The sequence below is a fragment of the Hevea brasiliensis genome, chromosome 13, assembly GCF_030052815.1.
Source record: "Hevea brasiliensis isolate MT/VB/25A 57/8 chromosome 13, ASM3005281v1, whole genome shotgun sequence".
In the NCBI taxonomy this organism is placed as follows: Eukaryota; Viridiplantae; Streptophyta; class Magnoliopsida; order Malpighiales; family Euphorbiaceae; genus Hevea; species Hevea brasiliensis.
Window position 1 is genome coordinate 84,283,693 of NC_079505.1, and position 21,927 is coordinate 84,305,619.

A 21,927-nucleotide genomic window follows, 5' to 3' on the forward strand; every position below is an offset into this window, starting at 1 on the left:
TTTCATTGGCTGCTGCAATCTCCTTCAATCACTTTATCTTCTTGACCGAACGCAGACGGAGGTGACAACTGATAAGTTACGGTCAAAATGGCTGCTACGATCACTGGAGTCGGAATTGGATTAGGGCTATCATGTTCTTCTACTGGGAATCTCTCCCAAAGAAAGAGAGGAAATCCTTCATGGAGATCGTCTTGTTGTAGCGTGAAAATGGCGCTCTCTGTGGAAGAGATGAAGAATTACACAATCAAAAAATCCGAAGAAGCTTTCAATGTAGCCAAGGTAATATCTTCGTGACTTTCTTATTTCTGTTAGTGGGTCTAAGTTCTGAATCTGTTAACAGTGTCGATAAATTAAAAAAAATCTGTAATCCCAATTTTTCATTTCCATAGCCTCAGATTCAATTGAAATTGAAAATCAATATTATTTTATTGATGTACCAATACAGTATGTAATATCTAGTTCTACGTGCTTGAGGTAAGTGTGGTATTTGAAATGTTAGGATTATTGGTCTCTAGAAACTTGCTTGGATGAAATCTCTCTGTCTGTTCTCTGAATTTTTCCATTTAAACCCCAAGGTGAAATTTGTTTAGCATTGTCTGATTGTTGAATCGTGTAATTCTTTGGGCAGGAGCTGATGCCGGGAGGTGTAAATTCACCGGTACGGGCTTTTAAATCCGTTGGTGGACAACCTATAGTGATGGATTCTGTGAAGGGCTCTCGCATGTGGGACATTGACGGCAATGAGTACATTGACTATGTTGGTTCTTGGGGTCCAGCAATAATTGGTCATGCGGATGATCAGGTTCTATTTTTCTTCCCTTACTATTATTTTTTTGATTTCCCGATCAATGAATGCTGTACTTTGGTTACAATCTTGGCACTGGAAGATTATGACTGAGCAGGACTGAAATTTAATTTTTTCAAGGAGAAACTTGTTTTCTACATGGGGCTGGAGAGAACTTAAATTTCTAATTTGAGAGAAATGGCCAATTAGTAAAGATAGGATTTCACATGTTGTTAGCCCTTTTCTTTTGTAAGAAAACGCAGCAATTGAGTGAAGGAATGATCATTATTATGCGTTTTACTCAAATTTATGAAAGGAGCTTTATCATGGCAAACAAACCGTTTTGCTATTTCTTTTTTGTCATGCACATTGATGTCTCTCACATTGGCGGCGAAATTTTTGAACACCCTTCAAAACTATTTTCAAATCGTCCAGACTAACATTTATCTACAGGTACTTGCAGCCTTGGCTGAAACGATGAAGAAAGGTACCAGCTTTGGTGCCCCTTGTCTTCTAGAGAATGTATTAGCAGAGATGGTGATCAAAGCAGTTCCAAGCATAGAAATGGTACGATTCGTCAATTCAGGCACAGAGGCTTGCATGGGTGTGCTTCGCCTAGCCCGTGCCTTCACTCGACGGGAGAAGCTTATCAAGTTTGAGGGTTGTTACCATGGCCATGCTGATCCTTTCCTTGTCAAGGCAGGAAGTGGTGTTGCTACATTAGGTCTGCCAGACTCTCCTGGTGTCCCCAGAGCAGCAACCTATGAAACTCTAACAGCCCCCTTCAATGACTTGGCCGCAGTGGAAAAACTTTTTGAGGCAAATAAAGGAGAGATTGCAGCAATAATACTCGAACCTGTTGTTGGAAATTCTGGTTTTATTGCACCTAAACCAGAATTCCTTGATGCCATCTGCAGGATAACCAAAGAAAATAATGCACTTCTAATATTCGATGAAGTTATGACTGGATTCCGTTTGTCATACGGTGGAGCTCAGGAGTATTTTGGCATAACACCTGATCTAACAACGCTGGGGAAGATCATTGGTGGGGGTCTACCAGTTGGTGCATATGGGGGAAGGAGGGAGATTATGGAGATGGTTGCACCTGCAGGACCAATGTATCAGGCTGGGACTTTGAGTGGGAATCCATTGGCAATGACTGCAGGGATACACACCCTAAAGCGGTTGCAGGAACCAGGAAGTTATGAATACTTGGATAAGATCACAGGTGAACTTGTGCAAGGAATTCTGGATGCTGGCAAGAGGGCTGGGCATGCTATGTGTGGCGGGCATATCAGTGGGATGTTTGGCTTTTTCTTCACAGAAGGACCCGTTTACAACTTCAGTGATGCAAAGAAAAGTGACACTGCAAAATTTGCCAGGTTTTACCAAGGAATGCTGGAGGAAGGTGTATACTTTGCGCCTTCACAATTTGAGGCTGGATTTACAAGCTTGGCACATTCTGCTGAAGACATCCAACATACAATAACAGCAGCCGATAAAGTTTTCCGTCGGATTTAGATTTTAAATCTTTGTATCGCTGGCCTAGGTCCCAACCTCTTTTATCCTCTTTCATTTCGCATGTGACCCCACTTTTCCATTGGCATACCATCACCATTAGAGACACCATAGCCTTTCTATGAATGAATCGTCAAATTTACTTTGATCACTTCTGCCCGGTAAGAGTTTGTATTTTTTCCCCAGGCGATCAGAACGTTTTGATGTTTGTAATTCTATGTATCATTCGCTTCTAAGGCTTTTTTATGATATTGGCTTGTCATAATTCTCATATTTTCCAGCACCAACTCTCAAGTTGGCATGAACAACTTTTTTCAATTACAACGCATTGACTGTGCAACTCCAATAAATCAAATCACAAATTGTTGATCTTGCCATAGCATTATTAACAGTTTGAGACGTGTATTTATCTTTGAAATTTGATTGTGGATCTTGTCCTTACATCAATGAGACTATAAAACTTTTTGTTACTGCTACAAAGCATTTTAGGTCTTGAAATAACAAACCAAGGATGAAGAGAAGGCTCAAGGAAAAATATGAACACATCAACACTTTTTGATACTTGAGTACTTTGTGCACATGAATACTGCAACATCCAACATGGGATGTTGAAAGAAAACAATTACTGTACCTAAAAGCATTTCCCCAGATATCTACATATTTGCCTTCATAAAATGGAACATGAGCACACAAGTTTCCTGGGAGAATTATTAATCTTCTTTTCTGTTCAAAAAAGTCAACAAGAATTTGTCAACATGAGAGCTTTGAGCAGCTTAAAGAAAAACAAGAAATCAACAACTCAATCAGTCTTCAAGTGATAGTCCTAAAAGCTTTAAGAAACAAACAATACCAAAATGATAAGTTTTCACATAATCAAATTCAACTTGAGTGCAATATGGCACAAAAGGGAATTAGATGCATGAATGGATTTCTACAATATCAGGAAAAGAAAAATTTCAATGTTCCAGGCTGATCAACGACTGATGACAAATTAAGAAGTTAACTAGTTAATGTCCCTAAGGACTCCAACAGCTGAAGAAGGAACTAGTCATTTGGCATGTCAACAGAGAGACACATATATGTTAATATTAAGAAGTATACCGTAGGACATGCTTCAGGAGCATGGAATAGAACACTTCAAACCATAGTTTTTAGACCTGGCCTGCTCTGAGAACTAGTGAAGGTAGAGAGTTAAATGTTAAAGGTTCAACCGAGATTGAATCGGATTTGAACCGGTATATATTAAAAACATATTATAAAATTATTTCTCTCCAAAAATTATAATAGTTTATTTTTACAATATATTTTATTAAAAATTATTGAAATAAAGCTAGGTAAATTTTAATTGTAATTTTTTTATTAAAAGTAATTTAAAATAAATATTTAGAATTTTTAACTTTTAATAATAATATTTTATAATAACAAACAATTAGAATAAAATTTTTACAATAAGAAATTTTATACCAATAAAATATAAATATTAATTTATCTAAATTCTATATAATAATAAATAGATAAAAATTTATACTAATAAAATTAAAAATGTATAATTTCATCTAAAGTAAATAAATATATTATTTACACAATTACAGCAAATGATGGGATGTGGATAGGCGGTAAAAGGAGGAATTCTTCTTTAACAAGTCAAGGGTTCAACACCCAATAAGTGCAAGGTTGCTCTTTCTTCTTGCCTTTTTTTTTTTTTTTTTTTTTTCTTTTTAAGTAAACCCATTTCAAAACTAGAACAGACCGGTCAGTGGTCCGGTTCTGAAAACCACGCTTAAAACAGTTTCAGACTTTCATTACAAGCAAAATGGTTGGTCTCTGTAAGAAGCATTATATCTGGTCCTAACTAATAATTTCCACCCTAAAAGTTCCCACCTAATGGAATTTACTTGACCAGAGACTCTAGACAGAAGCACTTGACCATCAGACAACTAAATGAAAATAAAGGGTTTCCCAGTGAATGAGGAGAAGTCTTTCAGGAAAATGAAAATTCTGAACGAAGAAAGTACAATTGCCACATTGTTAGTATCCAATGAAATTCCACCAATAGACTTGCTAGTCCCTAGGTCTGCTGCAATCACTGCCCACAGAGATAAGTTAACAACAAACTAGGAACATTTGTTAAACTTATTATTCCATTCAGAGGACACACATGCCACCATTTCCACCAAATGACTCAGTAGGTAATAACCTGATGGAATTCAGGTTTTCATTGAACTGACTTTGTTTTTAGTCACATTTCATTATTTCAGACTAGATAGTTATAATTTTGGGCCTCATCTGTTCATTAGAAATGTGTTCTGCAGATAAATTTGGAAACATGATACAAGGCAAGGACAATGCAAGAGAAAACCAAAAGTAGAAGAAAGCGGCCCTCTGATAATGGCACTTAGAACTAGTCCCCAGGTCTGCTGCAATCACTACCCACAGAGATGAGTTAATAACAAACTAGAAATATCTGTTAAACGTATTCTTCAACCCAGAGGAAATAAATGACACCATTTCTGCCAAAGGACTCAGAAGGTAATAACCTGATGGAATTCACCATTGAAATGACATTGTTTTTAGTCACATTTCATTATTACATTCTAGATAGCTATAATTTTGGGCGTCCCTGTTCATTAGAAATGTGTTCTGCAGATAAATTTGGAAACATACTACATGGCAAGGAAAATGCAAGAGAAAATGAAAAGTAGAAGAAAGCAGCCCTCTCATAATGGGACTTAGATTAGAACCTATCCAGTCAAGTCCACATAACATTTATTTAACTTAAAAAGTTTTCTCATTTTAGACATGTATCCTCCTCATCGACATAAAATTGAAAATGTTCAACATTCCAAAATTGTCAAGTACCCAAATACTGTCTGAACCATGCCACTCTACTAATGTGAAACCTCTACGTAAATCAAAAAACTGTCTATCACAACATACACATAAAATGAATGAATGTGGAATTGCCAGCTAAAACACTGGCTTAAATATTTGAAATCACTCAGCTCTCAGCAAATACCCAAGTGCAAAAAATCAGCTGGTAGACCATTTCATTCAATAACAACAAGTCCATAAATAACCACTGAACTAATCTACATAATAATTGAGAGGAAAGACAGGAAGTTATGTCGGAAGATGATTAAGACAGGAGATACCTGTTTTCATTTTTGCTAGAGATGGCTGTACAACAACATGCATAATGATGATTCCCCCGGCAACTTCGCCAAAAGGTGTTCTACACTGGCCAACAGTTTTGTTGTTATCCAAAATTTTACCAGAGCTAATCAATTTCACTTCGTTCAGTGCCTTTGGAGCAACTGTTTTACCTAAGAAAGAATGTCAAAGAAGAAGGCATTGAGAAAAATATATCTCAAACACCAAGAAAGAGAAACATGTTAGATGAAAGATATTCCTATCGCGCAATTCAGTTTCCAAGCCGGAAGAGACCTATTATCTTTTTCTACCTATCCATTTTTAACACTTGATTGTGCTTTCCTGTTACAGGAGGAAAAAGCATTGGCAAAGCAGAGTTCACATGGATGAGCATAGTTTGAGCAAAGCAAAACAGAGGGTTCCCCTTGTGTTACATCATAGTTTCCAAGCATTCTGTTGTATACATGATCCCACCTGCATGTTCTTACTCCTTCAGTTCGTAGAGTCTCATAGTTTCGAAGGCTTCTGTTGTTTACAGAACATTTAAATCAAACTATCTGACCAAATTTGGAGCTGTAAGTCCTAATATTTTCTTTAGGACGCGCACACACACATTTTCCAGATTATGCAATTATTGATATAAATTCTGCTAAACTATCAAAATTTTCGGAAAAAAAAAAAATCCCCAAAGGTGGGAAATCAGATAAAAATATATGACACTTCAAGTATTGGGTATAGGCAATTAAATTAGCAATAGTCAAACAAAAGATCCAAAAAGAGAAAGAGCCCAAAACACTCAATTCAAAGAGAAATAGCGAAGAGAGCGAGATAGCTGATAAACCTTTGGGCCAATCGGATATAATTCTCTGCTTAAGCATATCCACCGTCGAGGCCGATGAGTATCGGAACGGCCCGATATCAGACCCATCATAAAGCCTAAACTTTATGTCAACTAAATCCTCTTCCGGCATTTGACTCGACTTTCTTCTCCTATCTACCAATCAATTACTTTCACGTACTACGACTCTGCTTTCTGAATTGATCAGGGATAAGCTCATCAAATTTTGACCCTGAATTTTCAAAATCCAACAAGTTTAATAGATCTGAACCTTCAATTAAACAATTGATCAATGATTTGTATACTGTTTATAAAGCAACAGGAAATTAAAGCAGACCTCTTTAGATTTTCCGGCTGGCTATGCGAGACAAACGCCTTTATCGAGTTTTTCTTTTACGGCTGATTTTGAAAAGATAAGCGTGCTGCTTTGTTGGTAAACTGAAGAGGACATACCAACACGAAACGACGTAGTTTTATTTTGCTGCTTTTGATGTTCTTAATTCCCGAAGCCGAAATGCCTGGTCTTTTCCAAACCAAACCGAATATGAATACGACGACGTCTGTATGTTACTTGAACACCACGACGTGCCGTTTTAAGTTGTAGTCCACTCCCCACCAGTCCACCAGCACTACCCGTTACCTACTTCTGGCGGGGAAGAAGAAAACGAAAAGGAGATGGAGATAGTGTGGCAAACACCAGCCAACCCACCGGAGAAAGACGATTACATCTTTCTCAACGGTAATCTTTTCATTTCCGAATGAAAATGAAATTATTTCATTCCATTTGAGAGTATCTTCCACTTGATAACCAATCGTACCGTTCAAAATTCTCCAACGCAACTTAATTTTCTTTTTCGAAAATGATTACCATTTTTTTTTTGCGTGAATTGTGCAGGGAGGCGGCACGTGAGACCTTACTACTTCGAGTTCATTTCTTATGTTAGTCGTTACTCTCTTCGTACAGAATTTAGACGTTTCCCTCTTACAAAACCCTAATTATGCTCTCCTTTGTCCCCCAATGATTGTTTTATACAGGTTAAAAATCGTTGGGCGGGAAAGACCATCGTCGATTTGTTCGCAGAAGAGTTCAAGGGCCGACCTTATGATTACTATGTAAGACTAGTAGACTGCTCATTAGGCTCCATGTTTGTTAATTGGTTGTATCAAAGGCCCTTAGCTTTTTTCAGTTTGTTTGATGTATAATTTTCATTTAAATGATTAAATTTTATTTTTTTTTCTTAAATCAGATGTGTGTTAAGTGATTATGTTCATGTCGATTTTGTGTGGCGATGTTTTGAGTTAAATAATTGTGTGAGTACTGTAGGTTAGTGCTGTCAAATGTGGACGGATACAAGTTGATGGAGAGATGGTGCCTGTTTCCTACATAGTTAAGCCTTCTCAAAAGATAAGCCACTTCTTACACAGGTGTGCAATGCTTAATTCTTCTATTTCAATTTCCATGATCTATGTGAATAAATATGCCCTTCTTGAATAACTTTTTAGATTAACTAGAGCCCTTTTAGGTCCTGTGTAATAAGCAAATGCAATTCCATAGATTGTTTTTTTTTTCTTTGCTTACTTTCCTTCTAAGATAATCTTTATGACAAGGTTTAATCATTCTGGTTCAAGTTGTATTTAGAAGTTATCAATCTTTCAATTGATGTGGCAAAGGTTGTAGGCATGAACCTCCAGTGATGGCTTGGGATGTTTCTATCCTTCAAAAAGATCCAGATGTTGTAACCATTTGCAAGCCAGCAACTGTTCCTGTAAGTCTGTTGAGGCATGTGGTTTGTTTCTTATGGTTTTGTCAATCTATTTGATGGTTAGAAGAGAAAAATGCTGTTAATTTTTCAATTGTTCATCACTTTTATGTGTCTTTGTTGGATTCTGGCTTCTGGGGTGTGTATAGTATAGTCTAATCCAGTGTTTGCTATCCATTTTTGTTTGGACTAATTGCATTTTGTTAGCTAGAAAGAGGTGGGTGCCAAGATCATTCAGCTATGATGATGATGACTGATTATGCAATTCTAGTTTAATGTGCTATTTCTGTTTCTTTCTCTCAAACATGTATAAACACGTTAAATTAATATTAAGTAGGCCTTCTTTTGTGTGATTAACTCATAAGGAAGAACATGGTTACTCCATGTACTGCGAAGGTTCAAAAAAGAAAGATCTTAGTGGAAATGTGTCATTCTTGTCAGCCTCTTTTTCTTTATAATAAAATTTATGCTTCATAGTCATCAAGATGGGTGTTAAATGCCATGTTTAACTGTTGTAGTAAATTTTAAAATGTGATAGAATGATTCAAATGAGCCAGCTGCAAAATGTTTTTATTTTTGGATCATGTTTCTTCTCTTAGCTCTAGGACTTATTTTTTCTTTTTCTTTTTTTTTTAATCAATATATGATTGATTAGTTGTTTACCATAAATTTGTTATATTTATTCTAAATTATATGATATCATGGTTGGATTTTTCTCCTTTCGTTTGTTAAAGGAATGCCTTAAAAATCTTGTGTTCGTCGTGTGTAAAGTTTGATTTAACTTGGGGGAATGGATCAATTATGCTTTTTGTGTGCTGCTGAATGTATGTGTTTATATTTGTTATGCAGGTGCATCCTTGTGGTCAATATCGTAAAAACACTGTTGTTGGCATTCTTCAGGCTGATCATGGCTTATCACCTCTATTTCGTATCCAAAAATGAGTGATTTGGAGCAATAACAGTAACTATACATAAAATATATTCCAATGGGGTTCTCATTTCTGATGAGTTGATTTTTTTTTTCTAAATCTATTTTTGACATTTTTTGGAGGAATATTTTCCCAGAAATTTTGCCATTCTGAGTTATCTTTCCCTTAACGTAATCATGCCAGCGGTTCATCGATTAGATCGGCTTGTCTCAGGACTCCTTATATTGGCTAGAAACGCTTTGAAGGCTGACTTTTTTAGGCAAGAGGTAAAGCTTTTAAGGACTAAACTGCAATAGCAATTGTTGGTAAATGCTAATGTAGATCTGCGTGCATGTCATGTTATTTCTGTATTCAATCATCAATCAAGGGATACCAATATCTATTTTCTAAGTCCATCATGTTTGATATGAATCTAATCTATTGCAATGAATATAGCATACATGAGTTATTTATCTCTATCTCTATATCTGTGTTTGTTTGTGTAGATATACTGTGGCAGAAAATGCACAATGATTATGAAATGTCTTCCGGCACTAAATATAGGCAGCTTAATTCTTGAATATAATAACCATCTAAGGACTACTCATTAGACAAAATACTGAATTATGAATGCTAGGCTATGGCTTACTGAGCTGGGTGGGTATTTCAAATTCTGGAAAGAAATCATGTCAGATTTCACTTGCTTGACAGAGTACTGAATTATGAATACTAGGCTATGGTGTACTAGGCTGGGTAGGTATTTCAAATTCTGTAAAGAAATCATGTCTGATTTCACTTGCTTGACAGTAGCTGCCTCTGTTACTTTTTCACAGGATTAATAGCATCAATACTTGATGTGGCCCAACTGCAAGTGTACGGGTCGTTCAAGTTATATAGAAAATAGATATCATTCCCTCGAAGAGTTGTATTATAAATTGATTTTTTAATGTAAAATAAACTATACTAAAAGTGTAATTTAATCAAACAAATATGAAATTTGGGAAAAATGAAGTTTAAGGTATGAAAATGCAAAACTCAATTCAAACAATGATTAATTTAATAATTGGCTAAATAAAGAAATTGAGAGATTAATAATGAAAATTTATGAAATGAGATTTAACTAAGCACTTAAAGGTAAAATTTCAAGCAACAATGGTAAAAAGATGGTTCCGGATTTAAGGGTTTATATTCAAGTCAAATTGGGATTTTTCCTAATTAGTGCTATCTATAAAGATATTTATAGATTAGCAAGGAAGAGAGAAAGGAAATGTCAAGATCTCAATCAAGTTAGGTGCATTAAGGATAAAGAAGGAAAAGTGTTGGTGAAAGATGAGGACATTAAAGAAAGATGGAGAAATTATTTTAATGATCTCTTTAAAATAGTCAAAATGGTAATAGCGTGAGTATAGACTATGGAACAATAGAAAAGAATGTGAATTATACTAGAAGGATTAGATCTTTAGAAGTAAAGGAAGCACTTAAGAGAATGAAAGTGAGTAAAGCCTGTGGACTCGATGGAATACCAATTGAAGTGTGGAAGTGTTTGGGAGATATGGGAATGGCATGGTTAACTAAATTATTTAATAAGATTTTAAACTCAAAGAAAATGCCTGATGAATGGAGGAGGAATATTTTAGTACTTATTTTTAAAAATAAGGGAGACATACAGAGTTGCTCAAACTATAGGGTAATTAAACTCATGAGCCATACTATGAAGTTGTGGGAGAGAGTTGTGGAGCATCGACTACGTCATGATACTTCTATCTCTCTCAATCAATTTGGCTTCATGCCCGGTCGTTCAACTATGGAAGCGATCTTTCTTATTAGAAGCTTGTTGGAGAAATATAGAGATGTGAAGAAAGATCTACACATGATTTTTATTGATTTGGAGAAGGCTTATGATAGTGTTCCAAGAGATGTCTTATGGAGTGTATTAGAACAAAAGATGGTGTCTATTAGGTACATACAAGTGTTGAAAGATATGTATGAAGGAGCAACTACTATTGTGCGCACAGTGGGAGGGGACACGAGATTTTTCGATCTCAATTGGATTACACCAAGGATCAGCTATAAGCCCTTTCATTTTTACATTAGTTTTAGATGAATTGACGAAACATATACAAGAGAGTATTCATTGGTGCATGATGTTTGCGGATGATATTGTTCTGATAGATGAGACGCGAGAAGGAGTCAATAGAAAGCTAGAGCTTTGGAGAAGTACTCTAGAGTCAAGAGGCTTCAAGTTAAGTAGAACGAAGACAGAATACATGCATTGCAAGTTCAGTGAAGGTCAAACTGGTGATAGGGAAGGAGTTAGTTTGGATGGAGTGGTACTGTCCCGAAGTAATCACTTTAAATATCTCGGCTCAGTCTTTCAAGTAGATGGGGGATGTGAGGAGGATGTTTGTCATAGGATTAAAGCTGGATGGTTGAAGTGGAGATGTGCCACGGGAGTTTATGTGATCACAAGATTCCCAGTAAGTTGAAAGGAAAATTTTACTGTACAGCTATACGACCGGCTATGTTATATGGTAGTGAGTGTTGGGCACTAAAGGAGTCATATACGCAGATAAGAGTTGCGGGGAAGAGAATGTTAAGGTGGATGAGTGGCCATACTAGACTAGATAAAGTCCGTAATGAGAGTATTAGAGAAAAGGTAGGAGTGGTGCCAATTGAGGATAAGTTGAGAGAAGGAAGATTGAGGTGGTTTGGTAGAACTGTGCTTGTGTAGCATCTTATGCGGATTTAGGTCTGGAAAGAATGAGTGAAAACGGGTTTGCATGATCATGTAGGTCCCTGTGCGCATTTCGGCAAGTTCTAGAGGTTCTTCGTGATACTGCATAGGTAGGTGCATAGGTTATGCAGGAGGCTATGTGACTTTTGATGAGCTCGAAAAATTTTCTAGTCTACTGCATAAGCAGGTGCACAAGTTGAGCATGAAGTTGTGCATCTTTCGGTGTGTTTCAATTTTTGCCTTATGTGATAGTGCATAGATAGTTGCACTGCCGTGTGACATCTTGTGTAACTCTTGGCATGATGCAGCTATTATCCCAGGCTCTTGCATAAGCGATTGCATGGGCATGCATGAAGTTATGCAACTCTCAACAGTTTTCAGCATTTCTTCTATTTTCTTAATTTGAATTGCATAAACTGTGCAGCTCCTTATGCAACCTTCAATGACCTTCAAATTCATTAATTTTTAAACTTCATTTTTAGCATCTTTGAGCTTGAATTTCATTCTCCAAACATGCAATTAACTTCTAACTCCTCAAAAACACAAATTAACCTATAAAACAAGAACAAATTCACAAAATTAAACTAAAAATTAACCAATATGAAAAAATAATTAAATAACTAATGAAATGAATTAAAATTAATCAATAAAATGATAAAATGACTATAAAATATAACCTAAATAACTATATGGTATGCATATGTCAAATATTCCCGAACTCAAGTGTTTGCTTATCCTCAAGTGAACTTTGAAATACAATGCAAATTTTTGGGGTGCCTTGTCTAAAGAGCTATGAAAATCATTTACTAGAAGCAATCAAACCTACATCTAGCCATGTTAACAATTCATATACCCATCATTTGAGATGTAAAGAATCTAATGCTTATATCAACTTTCATTGCTTAGCCTTTAATCAATTTAATTATCTAAAAATCCCAAACCAATCAATCAAAAGAGAAAGTTATGTTCGAAAAGAATTCTAAAACAATCAATAGCCAAAGTATCTCTATGTAAAATGATGGAATTTGATGAATTGATGAATATATTTCCAATCCCATAAGCAAACTTCCTATCCATATCTCTAGTAATGAAGCAAGTACAATTAATAGATCGAAGGACTTTAAGGGTTGTATTAGGGTTAAAGGGCTTAAAATGAGGCTAACAAAGAAGAGGTAAAAGAGATTCAAAGTATAAAAATATTTTAATATGAAAATATAAAGTAATCCTTTTTATTTGTAAATTTTTTTTCTAGATAATAAAAAATGAGAGAAAAACACTATGAGAAAATTACAAGTGCCAGCATAGTTTGGAAATTGCATATAATGAAGGGACTAACTTTGGTACTTTAATTTTTTATCTGATATATCTTTTTGTATTTGTCCCTAAAAACAACACCTTCAAACTCATTTCCTTTAATTACTTAGGGTGGACTTCTTTCAAATAAAATAACAAAGATGAACAACATATATATAGTAGCACTTTTTACATGAAATAAACATTTCTTCTCCTTTTTATTTTTGTCTTTTTTTTTTTTTTGGATAGAGTACCAAATATTATGCATAATTATTCTCATGAAAAGGGTGGTAATGTTTGGTTCATTGGCTAGATAGTAACGAGGGTTTTCAAGAAAATTTAGGTATAATGTAGGCTCAATGGGGTTTGCAAGGGTTAATATTTTAATGAATGGCAGGCCAAAAGTTTAAAAATGAGAAGGTTTCTGATAAAAAAATGCTTAATCATCTCTCTTTTCAAATTGTCTCGTTCATGGAGGAAATATAGCTAATGACAATCAACAAGTTGCTGCATTTGCTCAACATTTGGAAAGCAGTTTGCCTCATCCTACAGCACTAGCTTTTCAAATTGAACAAGTGGAAAGAGGTGAAGTAAGACAACCATCTTTTAAAGAGGAAGATACACCTAACTCAACTCAACTCAACTCAACTAAGCCTTTATCCAAAAAATTTATGGTCGGCTATATGGATTCGCTTTCTCCACTCTAAACGATTTTGAGTTAAATCCTTAGAAATGTGTAATATTTCTAGGTCATGTTGTACTACTCTCCTCCAAGTCAATTTAGGTCTACGCCTTTTTTTCTTTCTATCCTCTAACCTAATGTGCTCTACTTGTCTAACTGGAGCTCCGTATGTCTACGCTTCACATGACCAAACCACCTCAATCTCCCTTCTCTCAACTTATCTTTAATTGGCACCACTCCTACCTTTTCTCTAATACTCTCATTACGGACTTTATCTAGTCTAGTATGGCCACTCATCCACTTTAACATTCTCATCTTTGCAACTCTTATCTTAGACGCATACGACACTTTCAGTGCCCAACACTCACTACCATATAACATAGCCGGTCATATGGCTGTACGGTAAAATTTTCCTTTCAACTTATTGGGAATCTTACGATCACATAAAACTCCCGTGGCACGTCTCCACTTCAATCATTCGGCTTTAATCCTATGACTAACATCCTCCTCACATCCCCCATCTACTTGAAGGACTGAGCCTAGATATTTAAAGTGATTACTTTGGGACAGTACCACTCCATTCAAATTAACTCCTTCCCTATCACCAGTTTGGCCTTCACTGAACTTACAATGCATGTATTCTATCTTCGTTCTACTTAACTTAAAACCTTTTAACTCTAGAGTACTTCTCCAAAGTTCTAGCTTTCTATTGACTCCTTCTCGTGTCTCGTCTATCATAACAATATCATCCGCAAACATCATGCACCAAGGAATACTCTCTTGTATATGTTTCGTCAATTCATCTAAAACTAATGTAAAAAGGTAAGGGCTTATGGCTGATCCTTGGTGTAATCCAATTGAGATCGGAAAATCTCTTGTGTCCCCTTCCACTGTGCGCACAATAGTAGTTGCTCATTTATACATATCTTTCAACACTTGTATGTACCTAATAGATATCCTCTTTTGTTCTAACACATTCCATAAAACATCTCTTGGAACACTATCATAAGCCTTCTCCGAATCAATAAAAACCATGTGTAGATCTTTCTTCATATCTCTATATTTCTCCATCAAGCTTCTAATGAGAAAGATCGCTTCCATAGTTGAACGACCGGGCATGAAACCAAATTAATTGAGAGAGATAGAAGTATCATGACGTAGTCTATGCTCCACAACTCTTTCCCACAACTTCATAATATGGCTCATGAGTTTAATTCCCCTATAGTTTGAGCAACTCTGTATGTTTCCCTTATTTTTAAAAATAGGTACTAAAATACTCTTCCTCCATTCATCAGGCATTTTCTTTGAGTTTAGAATCTTATTAAATAATTTAGTTAATCATGCCACTCCCATATCTCTCAAACACTTCCACACTTCAATTGGTATTTCACCAGGTCCACAGGCTTTACCCACTTTCATTCTCTTAAGTGCTTCCTTTACTTCTAAAGATCTAATCCTTCTAGTATAATTCGCATTCTTTTCTATTGTTCTATATTCTATATTCACGCTATTACCATTTTGACTATTATTAAAGAGATCATTAAAATAATTTCTCCATCTTTCTTTAATGTCCTCATTTTTCACCGATACTTTTCCTTCTTTATCCTTAATGCACCTAACTTGATTGAGATCTTGACATTTCCTTTCTCTCATCCTTGCTAATCTATAAATATCTTTCTCCCCTTCTTTCGTTCCAAGTTTCTCATATAACTTTTCAAAGGCCTGTGCTCTTGCTTGACTAACTGCCTTTTTTGCCTCTTTCTTTGTTATCTTGTACTGTTCATATGTCTCATTATTATCACATTTAGGTAATTTCTTATATCATTCCCTTTTTCTCTTCATTGCCTTTTGTACTTCCGCTTTCTACCACCATCTCTCTTTTGAGGATGGTCCATGTCCTTTAGACTCTCCAAGTACTTTTCTAGCTACTTCTCTAATCTTTGATGCCATCTGTATCCACATATCATTGGCCTCCATATCCAGTTTCCATACTTCAGACTTTAGAAGCTCATTTTTGAACTTCATTTGCTTTACTCCTTTGAACTCCCACCACTTTGTTCGAGCTACACTATTTCTTCTGACCTTACTTGAACTATTCTTAAATTTGACATCTAAGACCACCAACCGATTTTGACTTGTTAAAGCCTCTTCTGGAATGACCTTGCAATCCTTGCATATAGCTCTATTTCTCTTCCTGGTTAAGAGGAAGTCGATTTGGCTTCTATGTTGCCCACTTTTGAAAGTCCTAAATGTGACTCTCTTTTTTGTAAAGTAGGTATTTGCTAGTATTAATCGTATGCCATAGCAAAATTCAGGATGCTTTTTCCCTCCTCATTTTGACTGCTAAAACCAAAACCTCCATGAACATTCTCATACCCTTGTCTATCACTTCTTACATGTCCATTCAAATCTCCACCAATGAAAACATTCTCTTCATTCGGTATGCTTTGCATTAAATTATCCATATCTTCCCAAAATCTTTGTTTACTCTCACTGTTTAGTCCTATTTGTGGGGCATAAGCACTAACTATATTTATTGTTTCTTCTTCTAGTACTAGCTTTACTAGTATAATTCTATCTCCTACTCTTTTCACAGCTATTACTGCGTCTTTCAATGTCCTGTCTATGATTATGCCCACTCCGTTCTTGTTTCTCTCATTTCTGGTAAACCACAGTTTGTGCCCTGAATTACCCACTTCCTTACTTTTTTCTCCTACCCATTTAGTCTCCTGAATGCAAGCAATATTCACCCTTCTCCTTTCCAAGGTATCCACAAGCTCCATTAATTTTCCTGTAAGTGATCCAACATTTCAAGTACCAACCCTGATCCTTCTCCTATCCTGTTCCTTCCTAATTGGTCTCCTTTTATGATATCTTCTATTGTTTTCTATGTCTATCTTGTGTTCTATTCCACTATCTGTTCTACTGTCTGTCCTATGGATTAACTTCTTTATCCACACCCGTCCATTATGTGGGAACCCTTGCTCACTTAACACCACACCCGGGCGCCAGCATGGCGCGTTGCTTTCGGTGAACGCCCTACACCCTTGCATATTTCTCACTACACTTGGGCTCCGATGTAGCGCGTCATTAGTAGAGGACGCTCCAACATTTATATCATTTGAATCCATATCATAAAGGTGTGACGAAATTTTTAAGCTAATTGTCACCTACCGCAATCCTCCTCCTTTATCCGGGTTTGGGACCGGCTAAGCGCAAACTACTGAGGCGGAGTTAGGAAGATACACCTAAGGTAAAATTTGAACAACTTCCTTCTCAACTCCGATACCCATTCCTTGGTCCTAACGAAACATATCTAGTAATTATTAATGCAAGCTTGAGTGATTTAGAGGTTGAAAAGTTATTTAGGATTTTGAGACAATATAGTAAATTGTTAGGTTATACAATTGATGACATCAAGGGAATTAGCCCTAATTTTTGTATGCATATAATCATTTTATAAAATAACTGCAAATCATCCATTGAACTTCAAAGGAAATCAAATCCAAACATGAAAGAGGTGGTTAAGAAGGAAATCCTTAAGTTGTTAGTTGCAGGTATCATATCCTCATTTAGATAGTACATGGGTTAGTCTCATACATGTTGTCCTAAAGAAAGGTAGCATAGCAGTGATAAAAAATGAGAACAATGAATTGATCTCATTAGAACAGTCTCTAATTGGAAAATGTATATAAACTATAGAAAATTAAATAATGCCATAAGAAAGGATCATTTTACACTCCATTTTATAGACCAGATATTAGAGAGACTTGCTAGACATTCATATTTTTGTTACTTGGACGGATACTGAGGGTTTTTCTAAATACCTATTCATCCAAGTGATTAAGAGAAAATAACTTTCACATCTCCATATGAAACTTTTGCTTATAGAAGAATGTCATTTGGCTTGTGCAATGCACTAGCTAACTTTCAAAGGTGTATGATGGCAATCTTCTGTGATTTTATTGAGGATATCATGGAGATTTTTATGAATGATTTTTCAGTTTATAATTCTTCATTTGATATTTGTTTAGCTAATCTCTCTAAGGTTTTGCAACAATGTCTAGTTTTAAATTAGGAAAAGTGTCACTTTATGGTCCAAGAAGGATTTGTGTTAGGACATTTGGTGTTCAGTAGAGGTATAGAAGTTGACAAAACCAAAATTGAAGTAATTGAAAAGATGTCTCTACCCACTAATGCCAAAGGAGTTAGAAGTTTTCTGGGACACACCAGATTTTACAGGCGTTTCATTAAAAATTTTTCAAAGATAGCAAATCTTTTATAAAATTTGTTAAGTCATGATGTATCATTTCTATTTGACCAAGAATGTCTTGATGTTTTTTGTAGGTTAAAGAAAGCTTTGCATTCTGCACTAATTATGCAATTACCGAACTGAACTTTACCTTTTGAAATCATGTGAGATGCCAGTGATTTTGCCATTGGTGCAGTTCTTGGTAAGAGCAAAGATAAGAGGGCTTATGCTATCTATTATGCAAGTAGAACATTGGATAAAGCTCAAATCAACTATGCAATCACTGAGAAAGAGTTCATGGTATTTGTTTTTGCACTTGAGAAGTTCAGATCCTATGTGGTTGATTCAAGAGTGATTGTGTTTACAAATAATGCTGCCATTAGATATATACTCTATAAGAGGGAAGCTAAGCCTAGACTGATTAGAATGATTCTATTGTTACGAGAATTTGATTTGGAAATTACAGATAAAAAGGAACAGAAAACGTAGTTGCAGACAATTTGAGCAGGTTGAAGGTTGACAATGAAAAGTTGGATGAGGTTCCAATTGATGAATTTTTCTTAGATGAACAGCTCTTTTCAATCACTGCTAAGTTGCCATAATATGCTGCTTTGGTTGATTACTTGTCTTGTGGAGTATTGCCTATTGATATGAATTAGCAACAACAGAAAAGATTTTCATTGAACAATATCAACACTTTAAGCTAGGGGTGAAACAGAGCAAAACAAAATAAAACAAAGCAAAATAAAACAAACCAAATTAAAAATAATTGAAATAAAGTTAAGGTAAAGAATTTGGGGTCCTTCTAAAAGCGTTAGTTTATGGTCATTTGCTTAACCCTTGACTCATTACTATGAGGTGTGGGATCCAAAAGGTTGCAAAAATTAGCTCCCTCAATTGGTTCTTATGTAACATAATACTTCAATCTATGACCATTTACCTTAAAAGTCTCAGATTTTTCATTCCAAATCTCAATTGCTCCATGTGTAAAAACTTTATAAACTCTATAAGGACCAATCCATGTTGACTTAAGTTTTCTAGAAAACAATTTCAACCTAGAATTAAACAGTAAAACTGAATCACATTCTTTAAATTCCTTTCTTTTAACGTGCCTATCATGCCAAACATTTGTTCTTTCCTTGTAAATACGAGCATTTTCATAGGCATCTAATATCAACTTGTCAAGCTCATTAAGTTGTAGCAATCTTTTCTCACCCGCTGTTTTCATGTCAAAATTCAAGGCACAAATGACCCAATAAGCTCTATGCTCTAGCTCCACAGGTAAATGACAAAATTTACCATACACCAACTTAAAAGGTGTGGTGCCTATAGGTGTCTTGTAAGCAGTTTTGTATGCCTATAAAGCATCATCCAATTTAATGAATCAATCCTTCCTAGAATTATTGACTGTTTTCTCCAAAATATGTTTAAGCTTTCTGTCGGAAATCTCAACTTGACTAGATATTTGGGAAATGATATGGTGTGGCTACCTTGTGTATCACATCATATTTTCTCAATAAGGTTTTGAATTCTCTATTACAAAAATGAGTACTTCCATCACTAATAATTGGTCTAAGAGCTCCAATTCTGCCCAAAACAAACTTCTTTAAGAACTTGACTACAACTTCTGCGTCATTAGTTGGAGTTACAATGGCTTCTACCCACTTTGATACATAATTAACTCCAAATAATATGTACCTATTGCCATAAGAAGATGATCCCATGAAATCAACTCCCCATACATCAAATAATTCAAGTTCTAGGATTTCATGTTGGGGAATTTCATCTCTTTTTGACAAATTCCCACTTCTTTGACACTTATCACATTTCGGCACAAAGGCTCTCACATCCTTAAACAAATTAGGCCAAAAGGAACTAGCTTGTAAAACCTTACTAGCTGTCCTTGAAACACCAAAATGTCCCCCATAATCATTTGGATGGCAATGATGCATAACACTCTCAATCTCTTCATCAGGAATACACCTTCTAATCAGCCCATCACTACACCTTCTCAAAAGTAATGGATCATTCCATGTATAGAACTTTTCTTTTGTTGCCAATTCATACTAACAGGCAATACTCCACATGACAAGTAATTAACCAAATCAGCATGCCATGGCAACTTAGCAGCTGTTCATCTATAAAAAATTTATCAATGGGAACTTTATCCAATTTTTCATTGTCAACCTTTAAACTACTCAAATCAAATTCTTATGACAATAGAATCTATTTAATCAGTCTAGGCTTAGCTTCCTTCTTATGGAGTAGATATCTAATGGCACCATGATCAATAAACACAATCATTTTTGAATCAACCACATAGGATTTGAACTTCTCAAGTACAAAAACAATTGTCAAGAACTCTTTTTCAGTGGTTGCATAGTTGATTTGAGTTTTATCCAATATTCTATTTGCATAGTAGATAGCATAAGTTCTCTTTTCTTTCCTCTGACCAAGAACTGCACTAATGACATAATCACTGGCATCGTACGTGATTTCAAAAGGTAAAGTCCAGTCTGGTGGTTACATAATTGGTGCAGAAGTCAAGGCTTTCTTCAACCTGTAAAAAGCATCAAGACATTTTTGGTCCAATAGAAATGACACATCATGACTCAACAAATTTGACAAAGGTTTTACTGTCTTTGAAAAATCTTTAATGAAATGCTTGTAGAATCTGGCATGTCCCAGAAAACTTCTAGCTCCTTTGACATTAGTGGGTGAAGGCTTTTCAATTACTTCAATTTTGGCTTTGTCAATTTCTATACCTCTACTGGACACTAAATGTTCTAACACAATCTCTTATTGGACCATAAAATGACAGTTTTCTCAATTTAAAGCTAGATCAGTATCTGCACATCGTTGTAAAACCTTAGAGAGATTAACCAAACAAATATCAAATGGAGAACCATAAACTGAAAAATCATCCATAAACACCTCCATGATATCCTCAATAAAATCAGAAAAGATTGTCATCATACACCTTTGAAAGGTATCTAGAGCATTTTACAAGCTAAATGACATTCTTCTGTAAGCAAAGATTCCTTATGAATGTGCAAAAGTTGTTCTCTCCTGGTCACTTGGATGAATAGAGATTTGGAAAAACCTCGAGTATCCGTCCAAGTAGCAAAAATATGAATGTCTAGGAAGTTTCTCTAACATTTGGTCTATAAAAGGGAGTGAAAAATGATCATTTCTTGTGGCATTATTTAATATTCTGTAGTCTATACACGTTCTCCAATTAAAAATTGTTCTAGTAGGAATCAATTCATTACTCTCATTTTTTACCATTGTTATGCCACCTTTCTTTGGGATAACATGTACAAGACTAGCAACTTAAGAATTTTCTTCTTGACCAACTCATCATGTTTGGATTTAATCTCCTTTGATGTTCAATGGATGATTTGCAGTTATCTTCTAAAATGATCCTATACATGCAAAAATTAGGGCTAATTCCTTTGATGTCATCAATTGTGTAGAAAGAGATGATTCTCATTGATTTCAATTAATCTGTACATGGGTATATATATACAATTGATTCCTATAATTGTGTTCTACTAATTAGGAAGAAATCCTAAATAAGAAATCCTAAATAGGAATACAGAATACAAAATATATAGAGAAATAATATAGTGATTGACTTTCCATAATATAGTGATTGACTTTCCATAACACTCCCCCTCAAGTTGGAGCATAGATGTTAATCATGCCCAACTTGTTACAAATGTAGTCAATTCTAGCTCCATTCAGAGCTTTTGTGAAAATATCTCCTAACTGCTCTCCAGTTTTGATGTGTCCTGTTGAGATGATCTGTTGTTGAATCTTTTCACGAATAAAGTGACAATCAATCTCAATATGTTTGGTCCGCTCATGAAACATCGGATTAGAAGCAATATGAAGAGCAGCTTGATTATCACACCACAATTTCGCAGGCAGGGAGGTCTTAAAACCTGTCTCATCTAGTAATTGAAGTATCCACATTACCTCACATACTGATTGTGCCATGGCTCT

At 35.4% G+C, this 21,927-nt stretch overlaps 3 protein-coding genes across 5 annotated transcripts in view; 2 read left to right on the plus strand and 1 right to left on the minus strand.

Moving 5' to 3' along the window:
• Positions 1 to 2,575, plus strand: LOC110671872 (glutamate-1-semialdehyde 2,1-aminomutase 2, chloroplastic). Its single transcript, XM_021834480.2, has 3 exons — positions 1 to 279; positions 629 to 802; positions 1,238 to 2,575. The coding sequence occupies exons 1-3, from the start codon at positions 88 to 90 to the stop codon at positions 2,303 to 2,305; spliced, it is 1,434 nt and encodes a 477-aa protein (XP_021690172.2). The 5' UTR covers positions 1 to 87; the 3' UTR covers positions 2,306 to 2,575.
• Positions 2,576 to 2,826: 251 nt separating this feature from the next.
• LOC110671874 (membrane-anchored ubiquitin-fold protein 3) lies at positions 2,827 to 6,772 on the minus strand. Its single transcript, XM_021834485.2, has 4 exons — positions 6,628 to 6,772; positions 6,294 to 6,522; positions 5,455 to 5,625; positions 2,827 to 3,025 (listed from the first exon to the last, which is right to left on the minus strand). Exons 2-4 carry the CDS (start codon positions 6,421 to 6,423, stop codon positions 2,970 to 2,972), a joined length of 357 nt encoding a protein of 118 aa, XP_021690177.1. The 5' UTR covers positions 6,424 to 6,522; positions 6,628 to 6,772; the 3' UTR covers positions 2,827 to 2,969.
• A 40-nt stretch (positions 6,773 to 6,812) lies between these two features.
• Positions 6,813 to 21,927, plus strand: part of LOC110671873 (RNA pseudouridine synthase 7) — a 29,105-nt gene continuing 13,990 nt past the window's right edge. For all 3 annotated transcript variants that reach the window (XM_021834481.2, XM_021834483.2, XM_021834484.2), the window contains exons 1-7: positions 6,813 to 7,029; positions 7,186 to 7,229; positions 7,326 to 7,403; positions 7,615 to 7,715; positions 7,969 to 8,056; positions 8,900 to 8,978; positions 9,163 to 9,245. In XM_021834481.2, the coding sequence (XP_021690173.2) occupies positions 6,966 to 7,029; positions 7,186 to 7,229; positions 7,326 to 7,403; positions 7,615 to 7,715; positions 7,969 to 8,056; positions 8,900 to 8,978; positions 9,163 to 9,245 (537 nt within the window). In that variant the 5' untranslated portion in view covers positions 6,813 to 6,965. The remainder of the gene's footprint in view (positions 7,030 to 7,185; positions 7,230 to 7,325; positions 7,404 to 7,614; positions 7,716 to 7,968; positions 8,057 to 8,899; positions 8,979 to 9,162; positions 9,246 to 21,927) is intronic.

Coding starts and splice junctions, on each gene's coding strand:
- LOC110671874 (XM_021834485.2), bottom strand. CDS start 6,423: ATGCCGGAAGAGGATTTAGTTGACATAAAGTTTAGGCTTTATGATGGG. Junction 5,626..6,293: donor TATATCCGATTGGCCCAAAG/GTTTATCAGCTA, acceptor ATTCTTTCTTAG/GTAAAACAGTTGCTCCAAAG. Junction 3,026..5,454: donor TCTAGCAAAAATGAAAACAG/GTATCTCCTGTC, acceptor TTTTTTGAACAG/AAAAGAAGATTAATAATTCT.
- LOC110671872 (XM_021834480.2), top strand. CDS start 88: ATGGCTGCTACGATCACTGGAGTCGGAATTGGATTAGGGCTATCATGT. Junction 280..628: donor AAGCTTTCAATGTAGCCAAG/GTAATATCTTCG, acceptor TTCTTTGGGCAG/GAGCTGATGCCGGGAGGTGT. Junction 803..1,237: donor TTGGTCATGCGGATGATCAG/GTTCTATTTTTC, acceptor ATTTATCTACAG/GTACTTGCAGCCTTGGCTGA.